The 20,317-nt window shown below is 47.8% G+C and overlaps 1 protein-coding gene across 1 annotated transcript; it reads right to left on the bottom strand.

The window, feature by feature from the left end:
- Nucleotides 1–351: 351 nt before the first annotated feature.
- TIFAB (TIFA inhibitor) lies at nucleotides 352–966 on the bottom strand. The gene has a single exon (XM_054487143.1). It carries the CDS (start codon nucleotides 964–966, stop codon nucleotides 352–354), a length of 615 nt encoding a protein of 204 aa, XP_054343118.1.
- Between the last annotated feature and the right edge of the window lie 19,351 nt (nucleotides 967–20,317).

Genomic DNA, 20,317 nt, shown 5'->3' on the forward strand with positions numbered 1-20,317 from the left:
ACATGTGTCCACGCATTCCTGGTGCAACCTCAAACTCCTGCTCCTAAGCAGCACACAAAATGAACCACATAAAGTAACTCCTAGTCAGACAAGAGGGAGAAATGTGTGGAAATGCTGAAAGAGGCTCCCCAGAACCCCTCAGGGCCTCTAAAAGTATATGATGTTCCCATTACTTTGCATAGCTCTGGCCACAGAGTGTGCTTCTCCACTCCGGGCTGTTTGTTCAGTGTTTGCAGAATTGGTTCATTATGAGCAAGGCAGCCAGCGGGTTTTGCTGGTCAACCTTGCATGATTCAGCTCAAATATTTCAAATCCTGTTTCATTTAGCAAAGGCTTGCTCTAGTGGCAGGGCTAGCAGAGTGCACTGTCCGGGGGTTCCCTCTGGAGCTGTATTTCTGTTCCTCCTCCAGGTCTTGGCTGGAGAGGGCTGTCCCAAGTCTGGGAAGGGCCGTGGAGAAACCCCAGGCAACCTGGAGTCTGCTGCTCTGAACCGGGGGGAGGCTGCTCCTGGGAGATGCCTTCCCATTCGTCAGTTTCCTCAGCCTCAGATCTGTAAATCAGGGGTGAAGGGCTGACATGGAAATAGCAGACAAAAGCCTCCAAGGATGTGCCTTCTTCTACACGAACCAGCATCTGGATGCCTGAGAAGGAGACCCTGTTGACGGTGCTCAGGGGGACCTGCTCCAGGTACCTCAGCGTCAGCCCATTGACCCACACGCAGCCCTTGCGGCTCAGGGCCTTGAGGCAGAAGGCCAGCAGGGCACTGCCTTTCTCCAGGTAGGGCTCCAGGGACAGGTGATGGCGGGAGAGGCGAGGGAGCTGCATCTGGAGGTGGGCGTCCTGCCCCCGTCCGAGCAGCAGAGGGCTGGTATCATGCTGCAGCCGTGGTGGGACATTGGCAAAGGCAGATGGGCCCAGAGTGGGATGGTACAGGCTCACTCGCAGGACGGTGAGGGGCTTCTCCATGGAAGAAGGCCTGGGAAGATGGAACACGGACACACAGGCTCAGCTTCAGTCAGAGACCTCTGTGGCTCCCTGAGCCCAGACACACTTGCCCACCTCAGGGGCCCTGTGCCTGTTCGTACAATCACTCCGCCCAAGCCAGGATGGAGCCAAGGCTGGAATTGGTGTGGAAGGTCATGAGCTTAGTCTCTCCCATACTCTGAATAGAACATGCCACCCACTCTCTCTGACTTTTGGATTTCTGTAGTATAGGTATATCTGTCCTTGTCTATGCAAGGGATAAGGCATGCTGGCTTGCAGGGTGGGGATTTGGTAATCTTTTGGTTATTTGGAGACAATTTGGCCCTGCTTCTTGGAAAGGAAAGGGTAGACAGACTGGCTACATCTTCCTTGTATCTGACAGTCACACAACAAACCCTTGCTGAGTCCTCCTTTGAGCCGAGCAGGGAACCAGCTGCTGGGGAGAAGCAGATTCAACAACGAACTGAGCCCTGACTCTTGGGAGCACCCACTGGTGGAGGAGAGAGGTGTTTCTAGCACCAGGATGTGTGGAAGGACACAGAAGGGGGATGCTTAGCCTAGTCCTGGCCACCAGAAAGTCTGCCTAGAAACCCTGGTGAAGAGTAAACAGCTAGCATATTCCGAGTGGTTACTATGGGCACTTGCTGGAAGGCCACTCACAATGGCCGGCTTTATTCCTGCATGGGTTTGAGGAACACAAACTCTGCTATGTCCACCAGCGCCCTGTGGCCCAGGACCTGCCATCATCTTCAGGAACCAAGGGTTGAGTGGATTTGAATAACTAATTATACATTCTCTGGGTACCAGGCTTTTGCTCACATTATTTCTTTCCTAAGAATGCATCTTCCATCCCAAACTCTGTGTCCAAATATTGCCCACGGTTCAAGGCCCTGTTCAAGTGTTACCTCTCCTGTGAAGCTCCCTTCTCTGGGGAAGGTGACCTTTCGCTGCCTTCTGACTCCCACAACAGGGAGAATCCCCCAGGACACCTGGCCAACTTTACTCTCCATTCATTCCATCTTTGCATTTCATGCCCAAGTTCTGTGGGCCCTTGTCCTGTCTTCCCTGAGCTCCTCTCTTCCTGCCCCTGAGGCCTCCCAAGGGCTGGGTATGGTCTGGGCTGTGGTTCTTGCTGCCCCATGTCCCACTGCCCCATACAAATAGGGCCTGGCCACCATAAATATCCAGGGGCACATTTGCCAAGTGGCTAAATGAGAAGCCCACACACACACGGTGAAATCACCCAGAGAGACCACAAATGGGATCATGTCTCAAAGGCCGTGGGACCGCGAGCCTATTGCAGGTGGCTTGAACTCAATGTCCCTCCAGGTCTTGAACCTGCTGCCCCTCCTGCCTTTTAGACGCAGTAGGTTAATGCCTGGGACCTTTCAGTCTCATAGTGAGGGCACCCTTTCACTATCAGAGGCCTCAGGGCACCCCCTTTCCCCTAAGGCACAGACACACGTATGCCTCTGCCCACACCCCATCTGGTCATAGTCTGCAGAAAACCTTTCTTTTTTTTCTTTTTCTTTTTTTTTTGAGATGGAGTCTCGTACTGTCACCCAGGCCGGAGTGTAGTGGCGTGATCTTGGCTCATGGTAGCCTCCGTCTTCCAGGTTCAAGGGATTCTCCTGCCTCAGCCTCCCCAGCAGCTGGGATTACAGGTGCCCACCACCATGCCCAGCTAATTTTTGTATTTTCAGTAGAGACGGGGTTTCACCACGTTGGCCAGGCTGGTCTCGAACTCCTGACCTCAGGTGATCCGCCTGCCTCGGCCTTCCAAAGTGCTGGGATTATAGGCATGAGCCACCACGCCCAGCCAAAAAGCCTTTTCTTGAGTTATGGGTTATAGGCTGAGCCCAGGACAGGTGGGCTGGGCAACCCATGCTGTCAGGCCTGGCTGGAAACTCAAGAGTTCACTCCCAGAAACTAATATCATGGCACAGAGACCCTGAAAGAATCCCTCAGGAAGAAAGATTCACTGTTGCTGTGTGGCCTTACTCTCTGCTCCATCCAGAGCTAACAGAAATCTCCCACCAAAGAGGAGCCCGTCTATGACAGGCTGTCCTGTGTCTTTTGGATCCCAGGTGTTCCGGGAAAACAGAAACCCAGCCCTACAAATCCAGCCTGTAGGATGGGGCAGGAGGAAGACACTCCAGAGTGTGTGTCTCGGGGGAGCCTTCCTCCCAGCCCCACCAGGCCCTCCCTTCTCTCCATGGGTTCAAGCCCCTCTGGCTTCTACTTACCTTATTTCCAGGGCACATCTGGCTCTAGTCCTGCAGCTGTGAGCTCTTGAGAGGGAGTAGGCTGGTTTGGGTAGGGCTGGGGAGGGCTCTTATGGCTGCGGTTCAGGAACATGACAGAACACACTTCAGTTTTGTTGCATTCTTCCTTTTTCCCTTTAGGAAAGAAAATAGAAGTGCAATTTTTCATTGCAGAAGTGCAATTCCGCTGCTGAGAGTTTGAGAAACTCCAGCGTGGGGCCCCTTCTGAGATAGATGGCGTGCCTTCCTGGGTTTCAGTTCTGCCAGCCTCTCCTACCCCACCCCCAGGGACCTTAGGACCTGCACCCAGGGTATCTGCAAAGTTCCTCTCCACCTGCCAGTAGGATGGGGTCAAAGCGGTCCAGCCATGTTAGAAAAAAAGAGCCTTTTGGGACAGAGGGCTACGGGACAGGAGAGCCCCCTGAGTGTGGGAGAATGAGGAGAGCGTTCTGGCTGGATAGAGGTTGGCCAAGGAAACTGTAGGCAACATGGCACTTCCCTGAGGGTCTCAGGAGAGGGCAGGGCCTGGGGATGGGGAGGATGGAGAGGGCAGTAAATGGCCACTCATAGAACATGGTCTCTCCTGCAGAACAGTGAGAAGGTGGTCTCTCATGCCCACTCCCCATCGCCCGAGCTCTGCCTATTTGCATGTAGTTTGGAAGGGGTGAAGATGGTCGCTTGTCCAGCACTGCGGGCTCTGGCTGCCCTGGAAGTGGCTAAATGTGAAGGTGCTAACCCTTCACATAGCCCAGCATTTCATAGTCCACCAGTGTGTTCAAGTTACCTGCATTATCTCCTAGGAGTTTTATAGTTCTATACGTACATTTTAATTTTTATGACATGTGTAAGGTTTGTGTCTAGTTTTTTTTTTTTTTTTTGCTTATAGATGTTCAGTTGTCTCAGCACCATTTTCTGAAATGACCATTTTTTTTTTTTCCTTCAGTGTTTTCTCTTTACTCCTTTGTCAAAGATTGGTTGACTGTACTCATGTGGGTTTATTTCTGGGCTCTCTACTTTGTATCATTGATCTATTTGTCTATTTTTTCACCAATACCTTACTGTATTGATTGCTGCAGCTTTGTAGTAAGTCGAAGTTGGGTACTGCCAGTCCTTCAATTCTGTTCTTCTCTTTCAATTTTGTCTTGGCTCTTTTGAGTTGTCTCTCCATATAAATGTTAGAATCGGTTTGTTAATAGCCACAAAATAACTCGCTGGGATTTTGATGAGACTGCATCAAATCTATCAATAAAGGAGGGAAGAACTGACATCCTGATAATATTGAATCTTCCTATTCATGAACATGGGATATCTCTCTATTTATTCAGTTCCTTGATTTCTTTCATCATAGTTTCATGGGTTTCCTCATATAGATCTTGTACATGTTTTGTTAGATTTATACAGAAATATTTCTTTTTTGAATATTAATGGAAATGGCATTGTGTTTTTTATGTCAAATTCCACCTGTTCATTGCTGGCATATAGGAAAGTAATTGATTTTGTGTATTAATCTTGTATCCTGCAATCGTCCTTTAATCACTTACTAGTTCCAGGAGCTTTTTTGTCAATTCCTTTGGATTTTCTACATGGACAATTACATCATCTGCAAATAAAGACAGTTTTTTTCTTCCTTCCCAATATGTATACCTTTTTTTCCTTTTTAATCTTATTTCATTGGTTAAAACTTTTTGGTTAAACGATGTTGAAAAAGAATAATGAGAGGAAACGTCCTTGTCTTGCTCCTGATCTTAGTGGGAAAATTTCTGGTTTCTTATCAGTAAGTATGATGTTAACTGCAGGATTTTTGCAAATGTTCTTTTTCAAATTGAGGATGTTTTCATTTATTCCTAGTTTGTTGAAGACATTTTGCTCTAAAGTAACTGCCAACCTAGAATTCCATGCCCAGATAAAGAATCCTTCAAAAATAAAGATGACATAAAGTCATTTTCACACAAAAACTGAAGAATTTGTCAACAGTACACCTACTCTAAAGTAAATTCTAGTGTTCTTCAGGCAGAAGAAAAGTATTCCCAAATGAAAGCATAGAAATGCAGAAGAAAATGAAGAGCAATGGAAATGGATATATTCTTATCAATCAAAGTGAATATTAACCATATGAAAAACAATAATAATGGCATTTTATTTTTGAAACTTATTTTAGTTTCAGGGGTACATGTGAAGGTTTGTTACATATGTAAACTTACGTCATGGGGGTTTGTTTTACAGATTATTTCATCACCCAGGTATTAAGCCTAGTACCCAATAGTAATCTTTTCTGCTCCTCTCCTTCCTCCCACCCTCTACCCTCAAGAAGACCCCAGTGTCTGTCGTTTCCTTCTTCGTGTTCGTGAGTTCTCATCATTTAGCTCCCACTTATAAGTGAGAACATGTAGTATTTGGTTTTCTGTTCCAGTGTTAGTTTGCTAATAGGATGATGACATTTTAAAATGTATTTAGAATATATGTATAATTAAAGTACATGACAACAATAACATCAAAAGTGGGAGGGGTAAAAATGTAATTATAGTTTTCCAAGGTCCTTGCATTGTCCAGGACACAATAAAACTACAATTTAAGGTAGACATTAATAAGTCAAAGGTGCATGATATAATCTCTAGGATAATCAGTAAAAGAATAATAATGTTTTAGTGACAAGCTAATAGATGGGAAGTGGAGTAATACATTATCAATGACAATGAAGGCTGAGAAGCCTTGGAAAGGCACAGTGGAATAGGGAGGACATCCAAGTAGGGAGGATGAGGACAGCCCCAGACCAGGCCTGCACCTGCGTTGGGTAAAATTGAAGGGGACAAGAAGGGCTCCAGCACTGGCTCTTCCTGGACAGATACTGACCCATTCCAGTAGCTTACCTCCTGCCTTCTTCTAGGCTGAGGCACTTGGGACCCTTCAGCATGGTGGCCTTGGAGGCTGTTTCCTCTAAGGGTCTCTGAGTCTGCTCTTCTCCAGGGGATGGGCTGCTACTCTGGAGGCCTCACTGGTTACTCCTGGGCCTTTTCTGACCACCCTGAGATCCTCAGGGCCAGATGCTCAAATAACTGACCTGGAAGCTCAGTGAAGGGAAGTGACCAGCCAAGGTTACACAGTAAATCTGTAGCAAAGCTGGGTGAGGACTTAGGTGAGCTGACTCCCAGTCCCCAGGCCTAGCCACAGTACACCTCCATGGTCCAGATAGCTTGATAGCTGTGCCACATACTCCCTCTGGGTCATACTTGGGGCCAGTCATATGGGTCTGGAAACAAGTGTGGCTCCTGGTCCCTCAATAGCAAGTCAAGCAGAGAGGTGGGGGATCTTGGGGGAGGGCAGTGAGGGGCAGGGCTAGCCCCCAGAACCACAAGATCTTTGGTAGCAGACCAAGCAAGACAGGTGACTGAAGCTCAGTGAAGTCCCCATCATGGTCTTTGCATCTCTCCAATTGCCTTTTCTTGTATCCTTCCCCCATCTCCTGTACCCTGGCTCTTCCTGGTATTGGGGAAGGGTGGGGAGCAAAGCTCAGATCACTGAGAAAATCCTCTCCTGACCATTTTTGGGGACTTGCTATGACTCCTTCTCTAGAAACCTATGGAAGGCAGTAGTAACCTAAAGAAGTAGTTCTAAGAGCATGCCAGACCTGCTGCTTGCTCTGTGCAGGAGAGAAGCCAAGTGCAGGCAAGGTAGCTAGAATGACCAAAAACCCGAAAGGCCGCTCCAAGGTGGGAGAGAAGCCACGTGTAGGCTAGGCAGCTAGACTTGATCCCAGGCCTCTTGCCAGCACCACACCGCTACTCAGTGCAGTGATAGACAGATGAATGACCAAAAACCCAAATGGCTACTCCAAGGCATTTCAAGGGCTGCAAAGGCACATAGATGGGGCTGAGCCTACAGCCTATGTGCGAAGGTGGCTGGCCATGCTCCAGGGCCTTTCCTCTCATCAGTCTCCCTGGTCCAAAGACCACCTGGCCTGCTGAGTGTCCCTAAACCCTGGGCAAGGGCCTCATCTTTGGGGCTCCAGTCTGGGCAACACCTCAGTGATCCCCAGTTATTTCTGCCCACCAGCAGAGTAAGGTAGTGGGCAGAAGCCTGGTAGGGAGCTTTGTCGTCTCTAGATATGTGACCTCAGGCAAGTCCTATCTCTTCCCTGGGCCTGTTTTCCTCCCACTGCCTTCTGTTGCAATCGTTGAGTCATGAGGGGAGGGCTATGTCCATGCTCACAGCCCTGGCGTGGGAGGGTGACTGGGCAGAGGACATGTGTTCACGGTGCCTGTGTCCTTAATAACTTGGGTCACAGCAGTTTCCAACAAGAAAGAGAACTGAAACAACCAGGGAATTCCCTGGCAAGGAGAAGTCCTGCCCAGTCTGCATCTTTCAGAAGCCAGGAGGAATGCCCCAGGTTTGTGGGAAGGAGTATGCATACACAGTGCTGGTTGTTGGCTTTCCGGAGGCAGATAGGAGCTGGAAGTCTCACGAAGGGAGAGTGAGACCCCGAAGGGTGAGAGCTGGGGAACTGCCGGTTTCACTCAGCCTGGCCCCCTTAGCTAAGACAGCCTCTGGTTGCGTGTTGGGCATCTGGTGTTGGGATCCTGGGGCATATTACATCAGTCAGCAAATGTCCCCCATCATGTGCTCAGGGAGGGCTCAGGGACAGAACAATTGCCTCCCCAGATATCCCCTGAAACTCCCACCTCCAGGGCTTTCTCCAACATTAGACCAGTGAGGCTTCTGCAGCCAGATGGACTCAGGTCTGAGGCTTGGCTCTGACGTGTAACAACTCAAGCAAGTTATGCAGCCTTTCTGCACCTCAGTTTTCTGCTCTGTAAAGTGGGGACAAATTGCTGTTGTTGTGAGGACTCAATGAGATATGTGGAAAGTACCAAGCACGCGGTGAGAATTGATAAGTGAGAACTGCTCTTAGTAGAACCCTTGACGGTAGAGCAAAAATGCACCCTGGGGACACGGGCTGTCAGAGGAGACTTAACAACAGCATACACAAAACCTAAGTTTTCAGACAGCTCCAGTTTTTGCTTAAAATAAGCATGGCTTTAGAGTTGAATTCCTAATGTGCATGAGTTTCCTATAAATTCCATTTTAGATTATAATAAAGTAAAAGGAAGTCTCCAAGTAATTGCTGGGACCTGTATCCTTGACGTCCAGGAAGGCTCTCCATCTCACAAATGAGGAAGCTGGGGCTCAGAGCAGGTAGTTGATTTGCTCAGGGTCATCCTTCTGGGAAGTTTCGGAGCCAGGATTTGAACACAGTCTCTGAGACTCTTGGGCTTAACCATGAAGCTTTCAGGCCTCAAAGGTAGGGTGTCTCTGGAGTCCAGCTGCCTGGCCTTCTCAAAATGTGTGCTCACTCAGTGACACCTGGTTCCAGCCCTAGCAAGCTAACGTGGCTGCCCGCTGAGTCCCGATGGCCTGTGGCCACCAGGTGGCAGTATCCCTAAACCCACTGATCCTCTCTTGGGGCCCAAGAGGGAGGATAGTTTGAAAGGTTGGGGAAGCCATGGCAGGAGGCGGCGCTGGAGGAGGGAGGGGGGTCCTCCTTTCTCTGACTCAAAATGCCCTGAATGGACCCCAGGTGAATCCACACCCAATCCCCCTCCCACTCATAATGAGCATGGAGCTAAAAGTAGGAGTCAGAGCAGAGGCAGAGGAAGCAGCCATCGCAGTCACGGGCGCCGGGACAGAAGGCTCAGAGAGGTGAAGCGACCCGCCCAAGGATGCAGATTGCGTGCCTGCAGAGCGAGGATGCACAGCCACTACCTGTCACATCCTCCCCAGAGAGAGGGACCCAGTGGGGAAATGAACCGCAAGGCTCAGCCCCGGCTGACCTGGTGCATGGGAGGCTCTCAGCATGTGGATGGAGCTGTTGTCACTGTGACCATCGGGACAGAACGCCGCACCCTGCTCCAACCAGGCCCTCAGGGAAGAGGGCCAAATTGCTAATCCATGTCAATTTCACTATTAATAAATGCCAAATCCAATAATGACTGGAGCCGTGACTAATGCCTGGGGTAGGCCTGGGGAGGGGATGCCTGAGAATTCTCACAGGAATGCTTGGCTTTTACCTTGGATTGGGGAAGTCAGGCCACAGGAAACTGGTGCCCTTTAGCCCAGCAATGAGCTCATACCTCCTTTTGTCTACTGAGCTAAAGAGGAGACCCTCAGGCTGCCTGAGGAGCAGGGACTTGGGAGAGGGGGAGGAATCCCACCACCCTGCCCTGTGGGCGGTTTCCTCCACCTTCACCCACAGCATCCAGATCAGCAGAGGGGCCAGAGGGCAGGAAGGGAGCCCTCATAGGGAGCCCAGCTCCGCCTCCTCCATGGAACATACTTGGTGGCAAGTGGCTTTACCTCTCCGGGTCTCGTTTTCTCAACTATAGAATGAGGATAATTGTGCCTGCACAACCTCCCTTGCACTATAGCCAACATCTCCATTAAACACTTTGAAAGGGGTTCACTTTCCCTTGGTCAAAAAGGATTTGCAAAGAGCTTTTTTCTTTTTCAGTCAAAAACTTGGATTGAAGAAGCAGCTTGGGTTTATTTAAAGGATGCAGCCGGCCAGGAAAGATGGTCTCAATACAACATAACACACATTGAACATGGGCTTTTCATTTTTAATTAAGTAAGGTGAAGCGTGGCATAAATGCATTTTACTAAAATTTAGGAATAAGGCATATTCTGGAATTAGTGTGTGTCTTCAAAGGCAGATTTCTAACATATCATGCAAGCAAACCCTTTGTGTGGAGAGTTAGGTGGTTCCAGTGCCTGTAAGTACTGGGTATAGATCTGAAAGCAGGAGGAGAAGAAACCACTGTCTCTCTGCATATAGTACCTTTTTGTTTCAATTACGGTAAAATATACATAATATAAAATTTACCGTTTTAACAATGTTTAAGTGTGCAGTTTAGTGGTATTAAGTACATTTGCATTGTTGTACAATCTCCAGAAGTTTTTCATACCCATTAAACAACTTCCCACTCCCCCTACTTCCGGTGACTACCATTCTGCTTTCTATGAGTTTGACTCCTCTAGATACCTCAGGCAACAAAAGTTAAAAACAGATGACTAGGACTCTATCAAAATTAAAAACTTTTGCCTCCAAGGACACAATCAACAGAGTGAAAAGACACCCACCTATGGAATAGGAGAAAATATGTAACAGACTTTATATATGTAAAATATAATTGGAATCATACAGTATTTTTCCTTTTGTGACTGGTTTATTTCACTGAGCAGAACATCGTTAAGAGTCACCCGTATTGTAGCATGTATCAGAATTTCATTTCTTTTCAAGGCTGAATAATATTCCATTGTAGGTATGGACCACGTTTTGCTTATCCTTTCATCCATTAATGGACACTTGGGTTGCTTCCACTTTTTGGTTATCATGAATAATGTTATGCACATGGGTATACAAATATCTGTTTGAGTTTGAGTCCCTGCTTTCAGTTCTTTTGGGTATATATCCACAAGTGGAATTACTGGATCATATGGTAATTCTATCATTAATTTTTTTGAGGACTTTGGGAGGCCAAGATGGGCAGATCGCTTAAGCTCAGGAGTTTGAGACTAGCCTGGGCAACATGGTGAAACCCCCTCTACAAAAAAAAAAATATATAAAAATTTGCCGGGCATGGTAGCATGTGCCTGCAGTCCCAGCTACTTGGAAGGGGCTAAGGCAGGAGGATCACTTGAGCCCAGGAGTTGAGACTGCAGTTAGCCGAGATCATGCCACTGCACTCCAGCCTGGGTGACAAAGTGAAACACTGTCTTGAAAAAAAATTGTTTTCCTTAGTGGCTGCAGCATTTTATAGCCCCACCAACAATGCACAAGGGTTCCGACTTCTTGATACCCTCATCAACACTTGCTATTTTCTGTTTTTATTTTTTGGACGGTATACTAATGGGTATAAGGTGATATCTGATTGTGGTTTAGATTTGCATTTCCCTAATGATTAGTGATATTGAACATCTTTTCATATGCTTGCTGGCAATTGCATATCTTCTTTGGAGAAATATCTATTCAAGTCCTTTACCTATTTTCTAATTAGGCTATTTTGTTATTGTTTTTGAGTTGGAGGAGTTCTTTAGATATTTTGAATATTAACCCTTTATCAGATATGTGAATTATGAATATTTTCTCCTATTCCATCACTTACCTTTTCACTATGTTGATTGTGTCCTTTGACACACAAAAGTTTTTAATTTGGATAAAGTTCTATTTATCTATTTTTAACTTTTTTTGCCTGTGCTTTTGGTGTCATTTTTAGCCAGGAAATTATTACTAAATATAATATCATGAAGCTTTCCCTCTGTGTTTTCTTCTAAGAGTTTTATGGTTTTAGGTCTTTAATGCATTTTGAGATAATATATGGTGCAAGGTAAGTGCTGTGGTTTGAATGTTTGTGTCCCCCCCAAAGTTCATATGTTGAAATCTTAACCCTCAAAGTGATGGTATTGTTGATAGGAGGTCGAGCCCTTAGAAGGTGATTAGATTAGTGCCCTTATAAAGGAGACCACAGGCAGCTGGCTAGTCCTTCCAGCCTGTGAAACCGCAGTGAGAAGTTGCCATCCATGAGCCAGAAAGTTAGCCCTCACTAGAAACAAAATCTTCCAGTACTTTTACCTTCTTTTCTTATATCTCCAGAGGCTGGGACAGCAGAAAAACGAAAACAAGCTAGGTGATGAAGGTCTTTTGTTTTCCTGTCTCTGCCGTTCCTAGCCTCCGGAGCTGTAAGAAATAAATTTCTCTTGTCTCTAAGTCACCCAATTCATGGGAGTCCAAATGAACTAAGTAAGGGTGCAACTTCATTCTTTTGCATGTAGATATCCAGTTTCCCTACAAATAGTTAAGATTTATACTTGAGGATCACAATTTACCATATTTGACTATATTTGGTTGAGTAGAATATTTTACATACATTGGTTACAATGCAAAATAAGAGCATTCAAATTCACCTTGCAGGTTTTGTTAATTTTATATTCCCATCTTTATATTGTTTAATAGGCATACTCTTTTTTTTTTTTGAGACAGAGTCTCGCCCTGTCACCCAGGCTGGAGTGAAATGGCACAATCTCGGCTCACTGCAACCTCTGCCTCTCAGGTTCAAATGATTCTCCTGCCTCAGCCTCCCAAGTAGCTGGGATTACAGGCACATGCCACCACGCCCAGCTATTTTTTGTATTTTTAGTAGAGACGGGGTTTCACCATGTTGGCCAGGCTGGTCTCGAACTCCTGACCTCGTGATCTGCCCGCCTCGGCCTCCCAAAGTGCTGGGATTACAGGCATGAGCCACTGCACCAGCACTCCACGCTCAGCAGTGTGGATTGTTTGTAACAGTATAAATCTCAGGAAAGGGTTAATGAGAGGATCGATGAATCTTCTATGCCATGAGCTCCCTGCCAGGCTTGGATTCTGCCATTTCCTGCCCATGAACTGGATTCTGTGCCACTCGCTCACTGAACTTTCCCAAGTATTCCTGGTGTCACAAATTTTGGGGGCAAGGGTTAAGTGATTATCATGTTTCTTTTTCCCCCACCATGGGCTTCTACATAAAGCTGTGGCCAGACCATCAACACCAAACACTGTTTCTAATGAGTTTGTGTCACAGACTCAAAGCCCACGAGCAAAGTTCTGTGTTCCCAATACGGTAGGTGCACAAAACCCAGAGGGTCCACAGCATTTCTGGACTTTTGTATTGGCTCCTCATTGAAAGCTCTTTCCAGAAAGCTGATTCATTACAATGCTGGCTAATACCCACAGGAACACTGAGCTCCACTGTGTGGGAGCTTGAGGGGCCTGTGCTGCCCACGCTGAGTGTCCACCGCCTTCCACTGCCTCTGACACCTTCAAGCCATCTCCTGAATCTGGAATAGTCATTGTGAGCTGGAGGCTTCCTCAGAAGAACCCTAAAATCAACGGGGATTTTGGTGCCAAGAAAAATAGCCCAGCCCAGCTTCACAGCTGTGAGCCTCCAATGCACCCCAGGAAGCTGCCATCACCATGGGTAGCGCGACCTGGCTTGATTTTGCCAAAACAAAGGAAAATCCCTCCAGCAATTTCTATGAATTTGTTTTGCAAAACTGAATTGTCTGCTTTTAATTCCCCTATACCAATTAAATAAAAATTGGAATTTAAAATCCAGTGAATGACAGAAACCTCACTTTGGAGTGGATGACAGACCCCACGCAACCTGGGGTCTGGGGTAGAGAAGTGAGATGCTGGGACCTTCCAGGGAGTGGCGGCTTTGGTGGCAGGCTCCCTAGGCTTTGGGGCTCCTGGACCATCCTTATGTGTACACGTGCTCTGAACCCATGGGACTAATAGCTGACCACGAACAGAACAGCAGCGAGGCAGGAGCCTGATGCTTGCCGGATTTCAGCTTCAAGACTCTGCCCCACATGCCTCTAAAGCCAAATTCCTGTGTGTTTATTTGTGTTTCCCATGGGGCTCCTGGATCTCTTCCCAAGGAGGAGGCTGGGCCCAGAGAGACCCTGGCTTCCTCTGCACCCAACCCTGGGTGGCTCTGCACCAGTAGGACAAGTGCCATGGAAGGAGTCCTGGTGAGCTGCCAAGGAACGCCTCGGGGTGGAGAAGGGCTTCCTTGAGGAGCTGATACCAATGCTGAGTCTTGAAGAACCGGTAGGAGTGGCTAAGTTGATAAGGAGAAGAGGACATTCCAAGAGGGGGACCTGCCCTTGCAAAGGAGCAGAAATGTGAGAGAGCCGGCGGCCCCAGAGGACTACAGGGAGATGGATCAGGCTGCTTCTTCCTAGGCTGTTGCAGAGGCACTTGAGGTTTCTGCTGTATTAGCCCTGAGCCCTCTTGGGTCTTCCCTCCAGTCTGTCCCCGACTCTTCCAAAGCCCTAGAGGCCGGATGATGTGGCATGTTGACCTTCATCACCTAGTTTGTTTTCCTGTCTCTGCTGTCCTGCTGAGTGTCCTACATCTTAGGGCACAGCCACAGCCCCTCATAAAAAATATGTAGTCACTGCCCCCGGGACACGGGAGGCCATCAAAGTAAGGAGGCCAAGTGTCCAGCTGTAAGCTTGGGACATGTCACATCCCGAGAACCTGAAACCTGGGTTCTTTGGGAGGCAGTGTGGCTCAGTGGCCAAGATCATGGGCTCTGGGGTCAGGGAGACTGAGTTCCAATCCCAGCACCACCTCTCATGAGCCAAGGGAATTGGGCAAGTCATTTAACCTCATGGAGCCACAGTTTTTCTCTGTAAAATGTTGACACAGTAAAGATTAAATGAGATTGTGCTTCTAAAGCACGGAACATGGAGTCTGCTAGAGTGAGAGCTTAACCCATTTATGCCTGAGGTTGCAATTTTTTGAATTTTTGCAATCAGACCTTGGTAATGACCTTGAGCAGTAGGATATAGATAACTCCCACATGCTTAGCATTCCAATAATGGAACACTGGGCATAAGTGGGTCAATAGTAGGTTGGTGCAAATGTAATTGTGGTTTCGCCATTATTTTCAATGGCAAAAACAGGAATTACATTCGCATCACCCTAATAACTACCCCCACTGTGATCTGTATTGATTGACTGACTGCACCTGGACGAAGAGAGGTAAAGTGGCAATCTACTATTTTGTCTTTTCCAGATTCATTACATTATTTCATTTTGCTAAATTTTTCTCTCTACATATTCTCTCTCTTTCTCCCTCTCTCTATTATATTGAAAACTTGGATCTCAAGCAGTGGCTTGAACAAGAGTCACCTAATAGGCCAGGTGTGAGCAGCCCAGGGCCCCGATGGCCGCTCCACAGTGTCGGCAACCCAGCCTCCTTCCCCCTTGCCATGCTGCCGACCCTAGAGCATTGCTCTTGCCCATGTGGCCTCACATGGCTCACCCCCACCATACCCACATCCAAACAGGGGGAACGGGCGGGGGGCAAGCGTGGAGCACATCCTTTCCTTCGGAAGATGCGTCCTGGAAATTGCCCAATCACTTCTGCTTGCATCCTGTTGGCTGGTCTCAGGGAATGGCTAGTCCTAGCTGTCAGGGTGGCTGGGAGCTGTGTGATCAATGACAAAAGGAGGGTTCTATTATTATAGGAGAAGGGGAAACAGATATTGAAAGACAACTGAGTCTCCTTTTCCCAGCCGAATTGCAAACTCTTCAAGGGTTAGAAAGACTTCTCAAGCTTGCACCTCACCCTGTTGGGCTCCCCGGCTGCAGATTTGTTCACCGAGAGAGACTGATTGCTGAGTTGGCTCCACAGAACTGCTGCATTGAGAAGTGCCATGGTCAGCCCTCCACGTCCTCAGAGTGCAGAACAAGAGCCAAGAGCCAAGGACAGCAGCATAGGGCTGGGGTGTTGCTGTGGGGAAGACAGCCCTGAGAGAGAGGACTGGGAGCTGGAGAAGCAGATCAGCAGCAATTGGGGGATAGCTGATGGACAACCTTTAGATACACAGAAAGGGATGGCTAGAGGGAGGAAATTTAGTTTTTGAGTTTTTTTAATTTTTACATCAAAATATGCTCTGAATGTTTTAGTTCTGTTCAATGATTGAGCCTTCCAAAATGAAAAGCTTTGTTTTATTTTTATGTCCAATTTTGAAAAGGTAACATATTCACATAGTTCACATCTTTTTTTCCAAAATAAAAAGTAGAGAGGAAAGTCTCTCTCTCACTCCTCCCCACAGGTAACTGCTGTAATGGTGTCCTGTGTATCCTTCCAGAGAGTCTTGATGTGAGTACAAGCACACATGAATCTATATTCCAGCCACCTCACTCTGTTCCCAGCACTGTCTGCTGCCTTGCTTTGTGAAGGTGTCCTTAAGGCCAGCAGCTCCCATTCTCCCCAGCAGTTTCTCTCTTTTAACAGTTTTCTCCCTGTCCTGTGATATTTCACAAAGCGAGCCCAAGCCATGACAATAAATATTTCATACCTTTCGTGAATGACATGTTTCACATATGCTTTACAAATGTGCGTCTTCATTCAGAATCAAATGTTGAGGGAAATATGTCTTTTCCACATGGCCACTACCATAATATAAAAAGCATTTTCCTCCTCCCTCTGCCCCAGGGGGGAACTATATCATGGAAATGGAAAAGTGATGAGAAAATGAGCAATCCTGCCTACAGAGCTCTCTCCAAGTAGTTTTCCAGAAGCTCCCTGGGACTGCATCACCTAATGGGCCATAAATCACCAACTGGGCCTGGGGAACTTGTCACCCAGTGGTTCGCTGAGTGACATTGGCTATTTCTTTTTGTTGGCCATTGACCTGAAGGGTGTCTGCTGTGTACGTGTTGGGAACCTACCTCAGAACCTGTCATTGGTGTTTGGCCTTTGGCTGTCTGCCTGCAATCGGCTGGCCATGGCATAGGATGGGCACATACTTTGCTATGGGCCCATCTGCAGTAAGAAGTGGCTTGTAGAGCTGCAGAGGTTCTAACTGAGGCTCGGGGCCATCGTGGCTCAGCCATTTGCAGGTAAGTTCTACTGCTGATGGGATTGCCACAAAAGATGGAATGCCTCCAACACCTTTAAATCAAGCCTGGGGGCTCTCAGCTCAACCTTGGCAAGCCTTAATGTGTCTTCAGTGTAAGCCGTGATCTGGTCCGCCTGGAAACAGGGAACCCTGGCTCGAATGCTAGGGCCAGTGCTTGATAAATGCCACCCTTAATCTGCCTTCCTTTCCCCCCATCCCCTACCCACTCCTACTCGCCAACCCCAACACACCCAAATGTTGTTGGTAAGTATGACTTAGATTTTTCCCTAGTCTCCTCTCTCAGATAACTTTCTAAAACCTCCCAGGCCCTACTCTAAGAAGGTATGTCATTATGAGTGCCAGGGGGCACTGTTGGGCAACTTTTGTGCACAGGAAACTGCCTGCTTGTGTGTTTTCAGAGGACAGGATGCTTGGTGGGGACAGCTGTCCCCACCCTCAGTCAGCTCTCAGGGACTCAGCATAGTTGCTCCCCCTGCAGGGCCAGAGCTCCCTCCATGTCACCTCTTCAGCCTGCTGGCTCTCAGAGGTATTAACTCTGCCCACCTCAGCTCAGGTGGAGAGCTGCCCTGTGAGATGTGAGTAGGGCTGCCTTCCCTCCTCCCTTTCTCATTCTTTAATTGACAACTGCTTGGCCTGGATGATTTTTTAGATAGGAGCTGAGTCCCCCCCCCCTCCCAACCCCAGCCCTCCAACAACAGCACCCAAGAAAATCAAGGACACAACTTTTTATTCAATTCTGGTATTTGCTCTCATTGTTGGAATGATGAATGTCACAACTCTATTTGTTGGAAGTGTTTGTTGCAAACATGCAGCTGCATTGGAATTCAACTGAATTCTGATGTTTTAACCTGGGAGAGTCAAATTCCCCCATGGATCCTGCAGGGAAAGTGGTCCTAATGTTCAGGACAGGCACCCCAATCAAGCTGGAAGCCACCTGAATTTGGTGCTTTCTGCCTCAGTGGGTCCCTGTCCACAAAGAAGAAACTAGCAGCTACTATGGGCCACACAGTATGGTGTTGTATACATTTTGTCCAAGTTGTCAACATTTTAAAATTGGAAGCCTGGAAATAAAACCCTCAATTTTTGCAGCTTCAGTTGAAAAGTCAGGAGATGAGGCTGGCCTGGGCTTGGGTTCCTTCAGGGCACTCATCTGCTGGTGCACATGCTGCCCTCAGGATGAGCTTGGCGCTCCATCCCCGTTTGCCTCAGTTCCCCCAGTCCTGCTTCGTATATATTTATTTTATGTTCTAGGCTCCTGTAAGGCTTTGACTTTGCAGTCCTTTTGTGAGGTGTGGTAACCCCTAGTTAGCCAAAATGTAATTTTTTCCTTAGGACATGAGCCCCCACAGAACCAAATAACAGAAATCACCCTGAAGGAGCCAAGGTCTACACGTGAGTTGGGGCATGGGGCAGAGAGCCTGGGTGGCTGGTGTTAGTTCCAGACAGACTGGAGTGATCAGGGTCTCTCTATTGGGGCAAATCTCTCTGCTCCATCTTCACGTGGCCTTCTTCTCCGAGCGTGAAATCTCCCACCACCTTCCTGTGACGAGGATACTGTCGTTGCATTTAGGGTCAACCCAGATAATCTAGGGAAATCTCCCCATCTCAGGATCCTTAATTTGATCCCATCTTTTGCCACATGAGGTGACAGTCACAGGTTCCAGGGTTTAGGAAGTGGGTGTGTCTTTGGGGCCACTACTCAGCCTATCACGGCTGGCAAGCCTTCCTTCAGGGAGCTTGCATTCTAGAGACAGTCCGGAAAGGAAGGAGGAAACGAACAGGAGTGGTGAGCATGTAGCTGAGGTGGGGGATGACTGTGCATTCAGAAACCCCCCCGGGGGAGATTCTGGTTCATCTGAGGCTGAAGGGAGTAAGGCAGCAGGCCGAGAGGTCCTGAGTGCAAACGCCCTGAAGCAGCAGCCTTGGTTAGACAGGGAACTGCCTGCAAGCGAAGGGAAGAGCAGTAACAGAGAGATGGCTGGAAACCAGGTGGGGATAGATAGTCCTTGCAGGGCCTTTTAGACTCTGGTAGAGGGTTTGGATTCTATTCCAAGACAATAAAGGAGCTGTTGAAGGATGTCAGCAGTAGTGGGTTGCGAGCCACTGAGGATGGTGCCTGAGATGGCGCAAGGCTAACAGATGCCCCTTACTCAGAGATCACCCCTTAGAGAGGTAGGGGTGGAATAGGAGGCTGCCTCTCTGGCACACCATTGCCCGGCTACAGGCCTTGCTGGCCCCAGGTGCCCCTTATGCTGGGCACCTCTCATGCTCCAGCCATGCTGCGAAAACTCAACACCCACATTTGTAACACGGTGTTCTAGCCAAAATGGGACTCCAGCATTTTTGAAATCTCAGATCCTGTGCTTTTACCTTTAAGCTAAAGGTGAAGCTTTAAGAAGCCAGATTGCCTGGGTTTGAATTTGGTGACAGACACTTAACCATGTGAATGTGGGGGACCCCCATAACCTCCGTATACTTATTTTCCTCTCTAAAAAATGCAAACAAAATGGTGACTGCCTTACAGTGTTGTTGGGTGAAGGGATAAACAGGCACATAGCTTAGCACAGGATCATGGACTAGGAATCAGAAAATCAATGTTAACCGTTGTCATTTTATTTTTATTTTACTTTATTTTTTTGAGACACAGTCTCACTCTCTTGCCCAGGCTGGAGTGCAGTGGCGTGATCACAGCTCACTGTAGCCTTGATCTCTGGGGCTCAAGCCATCATTCCACCTCAGCCTTCTCAGTAGCTGAGACCACAGGCACACATCACCACACCTGGCTAATTTTTGTTTCTATTTTTTTGTAGAGACCAACCTATGTTGCCAGGTTGGTCTCGAACTTCTGGCCTCAAGTGATCCTCTTCTTGCCTCAGCCTCCCAAAGTTCTGGGATCACACACATGAGCCATCACGCCTGGCCCATGAGACTTTTAGTTTCTGTAGGAGGCATCTTTGAGAACAGCCTATTCTTTGTGTTTTGAAAAAGGGAAAAAAATTAACAGAGCATTTGATCTTACATAGAAAAGCCAAACTACAGCTCTGGGATGGAGAGGTTCCAGGCAGCAAAAGAAAAAACACTTGAGAGTTTTGTTTTGTAGAATCACAGCAAAGGTTGTCTTCACTCAGGGCAGAAATGTGAGAAATTGCAGAAATAGAAAGGAAGCGAGTTTCCTCACAGAGCCTCAGAAAGCTGGGGAAGTGTGTCGTTGGAGAAAAGGGCCATATGGTTGGGGCAGTCCCTCTTCGAGGGGATGCTAACCCCTGTGTGGGCTGTGGCTTTAGGACTTTGAGCCTGGTCGCACCCAGGAGCTAGTTTGCAGATTTCCATCATGCTCTGTTGTTCTCTCCTAGAATTATCCTAGTCAAGTCTGGTCCTACTTAGCTTTAAGATGTAGGAGCAGTCTTGATCACGTGTGAGTTGAGGCGTTCTGGGGAGCGGTGGGGCCTGGGAAAACTTGTTATGAGATGTCGAGAGATCACCCGAGATAAGGAGAGTGGGGAGCTTGAGTCAGGAGGTGGGACGAGGGAATACCACCCACAAGCTGGTATTGCCAGGGTGGGCAAGCTCAACTCGTTGATTCCCAGGGCACAGAGGGAGGG

Source organism: Pongo pygmaeus, chromosome 4 (assembly GCF_028885625.2).
Source record: "Pongo pygmaeus isolate AG05252 chromosome 4, NHGRI_mPonPyg2-v2.0_pri, whole genome shotgun sequence".
In the NCBI taxonomy this organism is placed as follows: domain Eukaryota; kingdom Metazoa; phylum Chordata; class Mammalia; order Primates; family Hominidae; genus Pongo; species Pongo pygmaeus.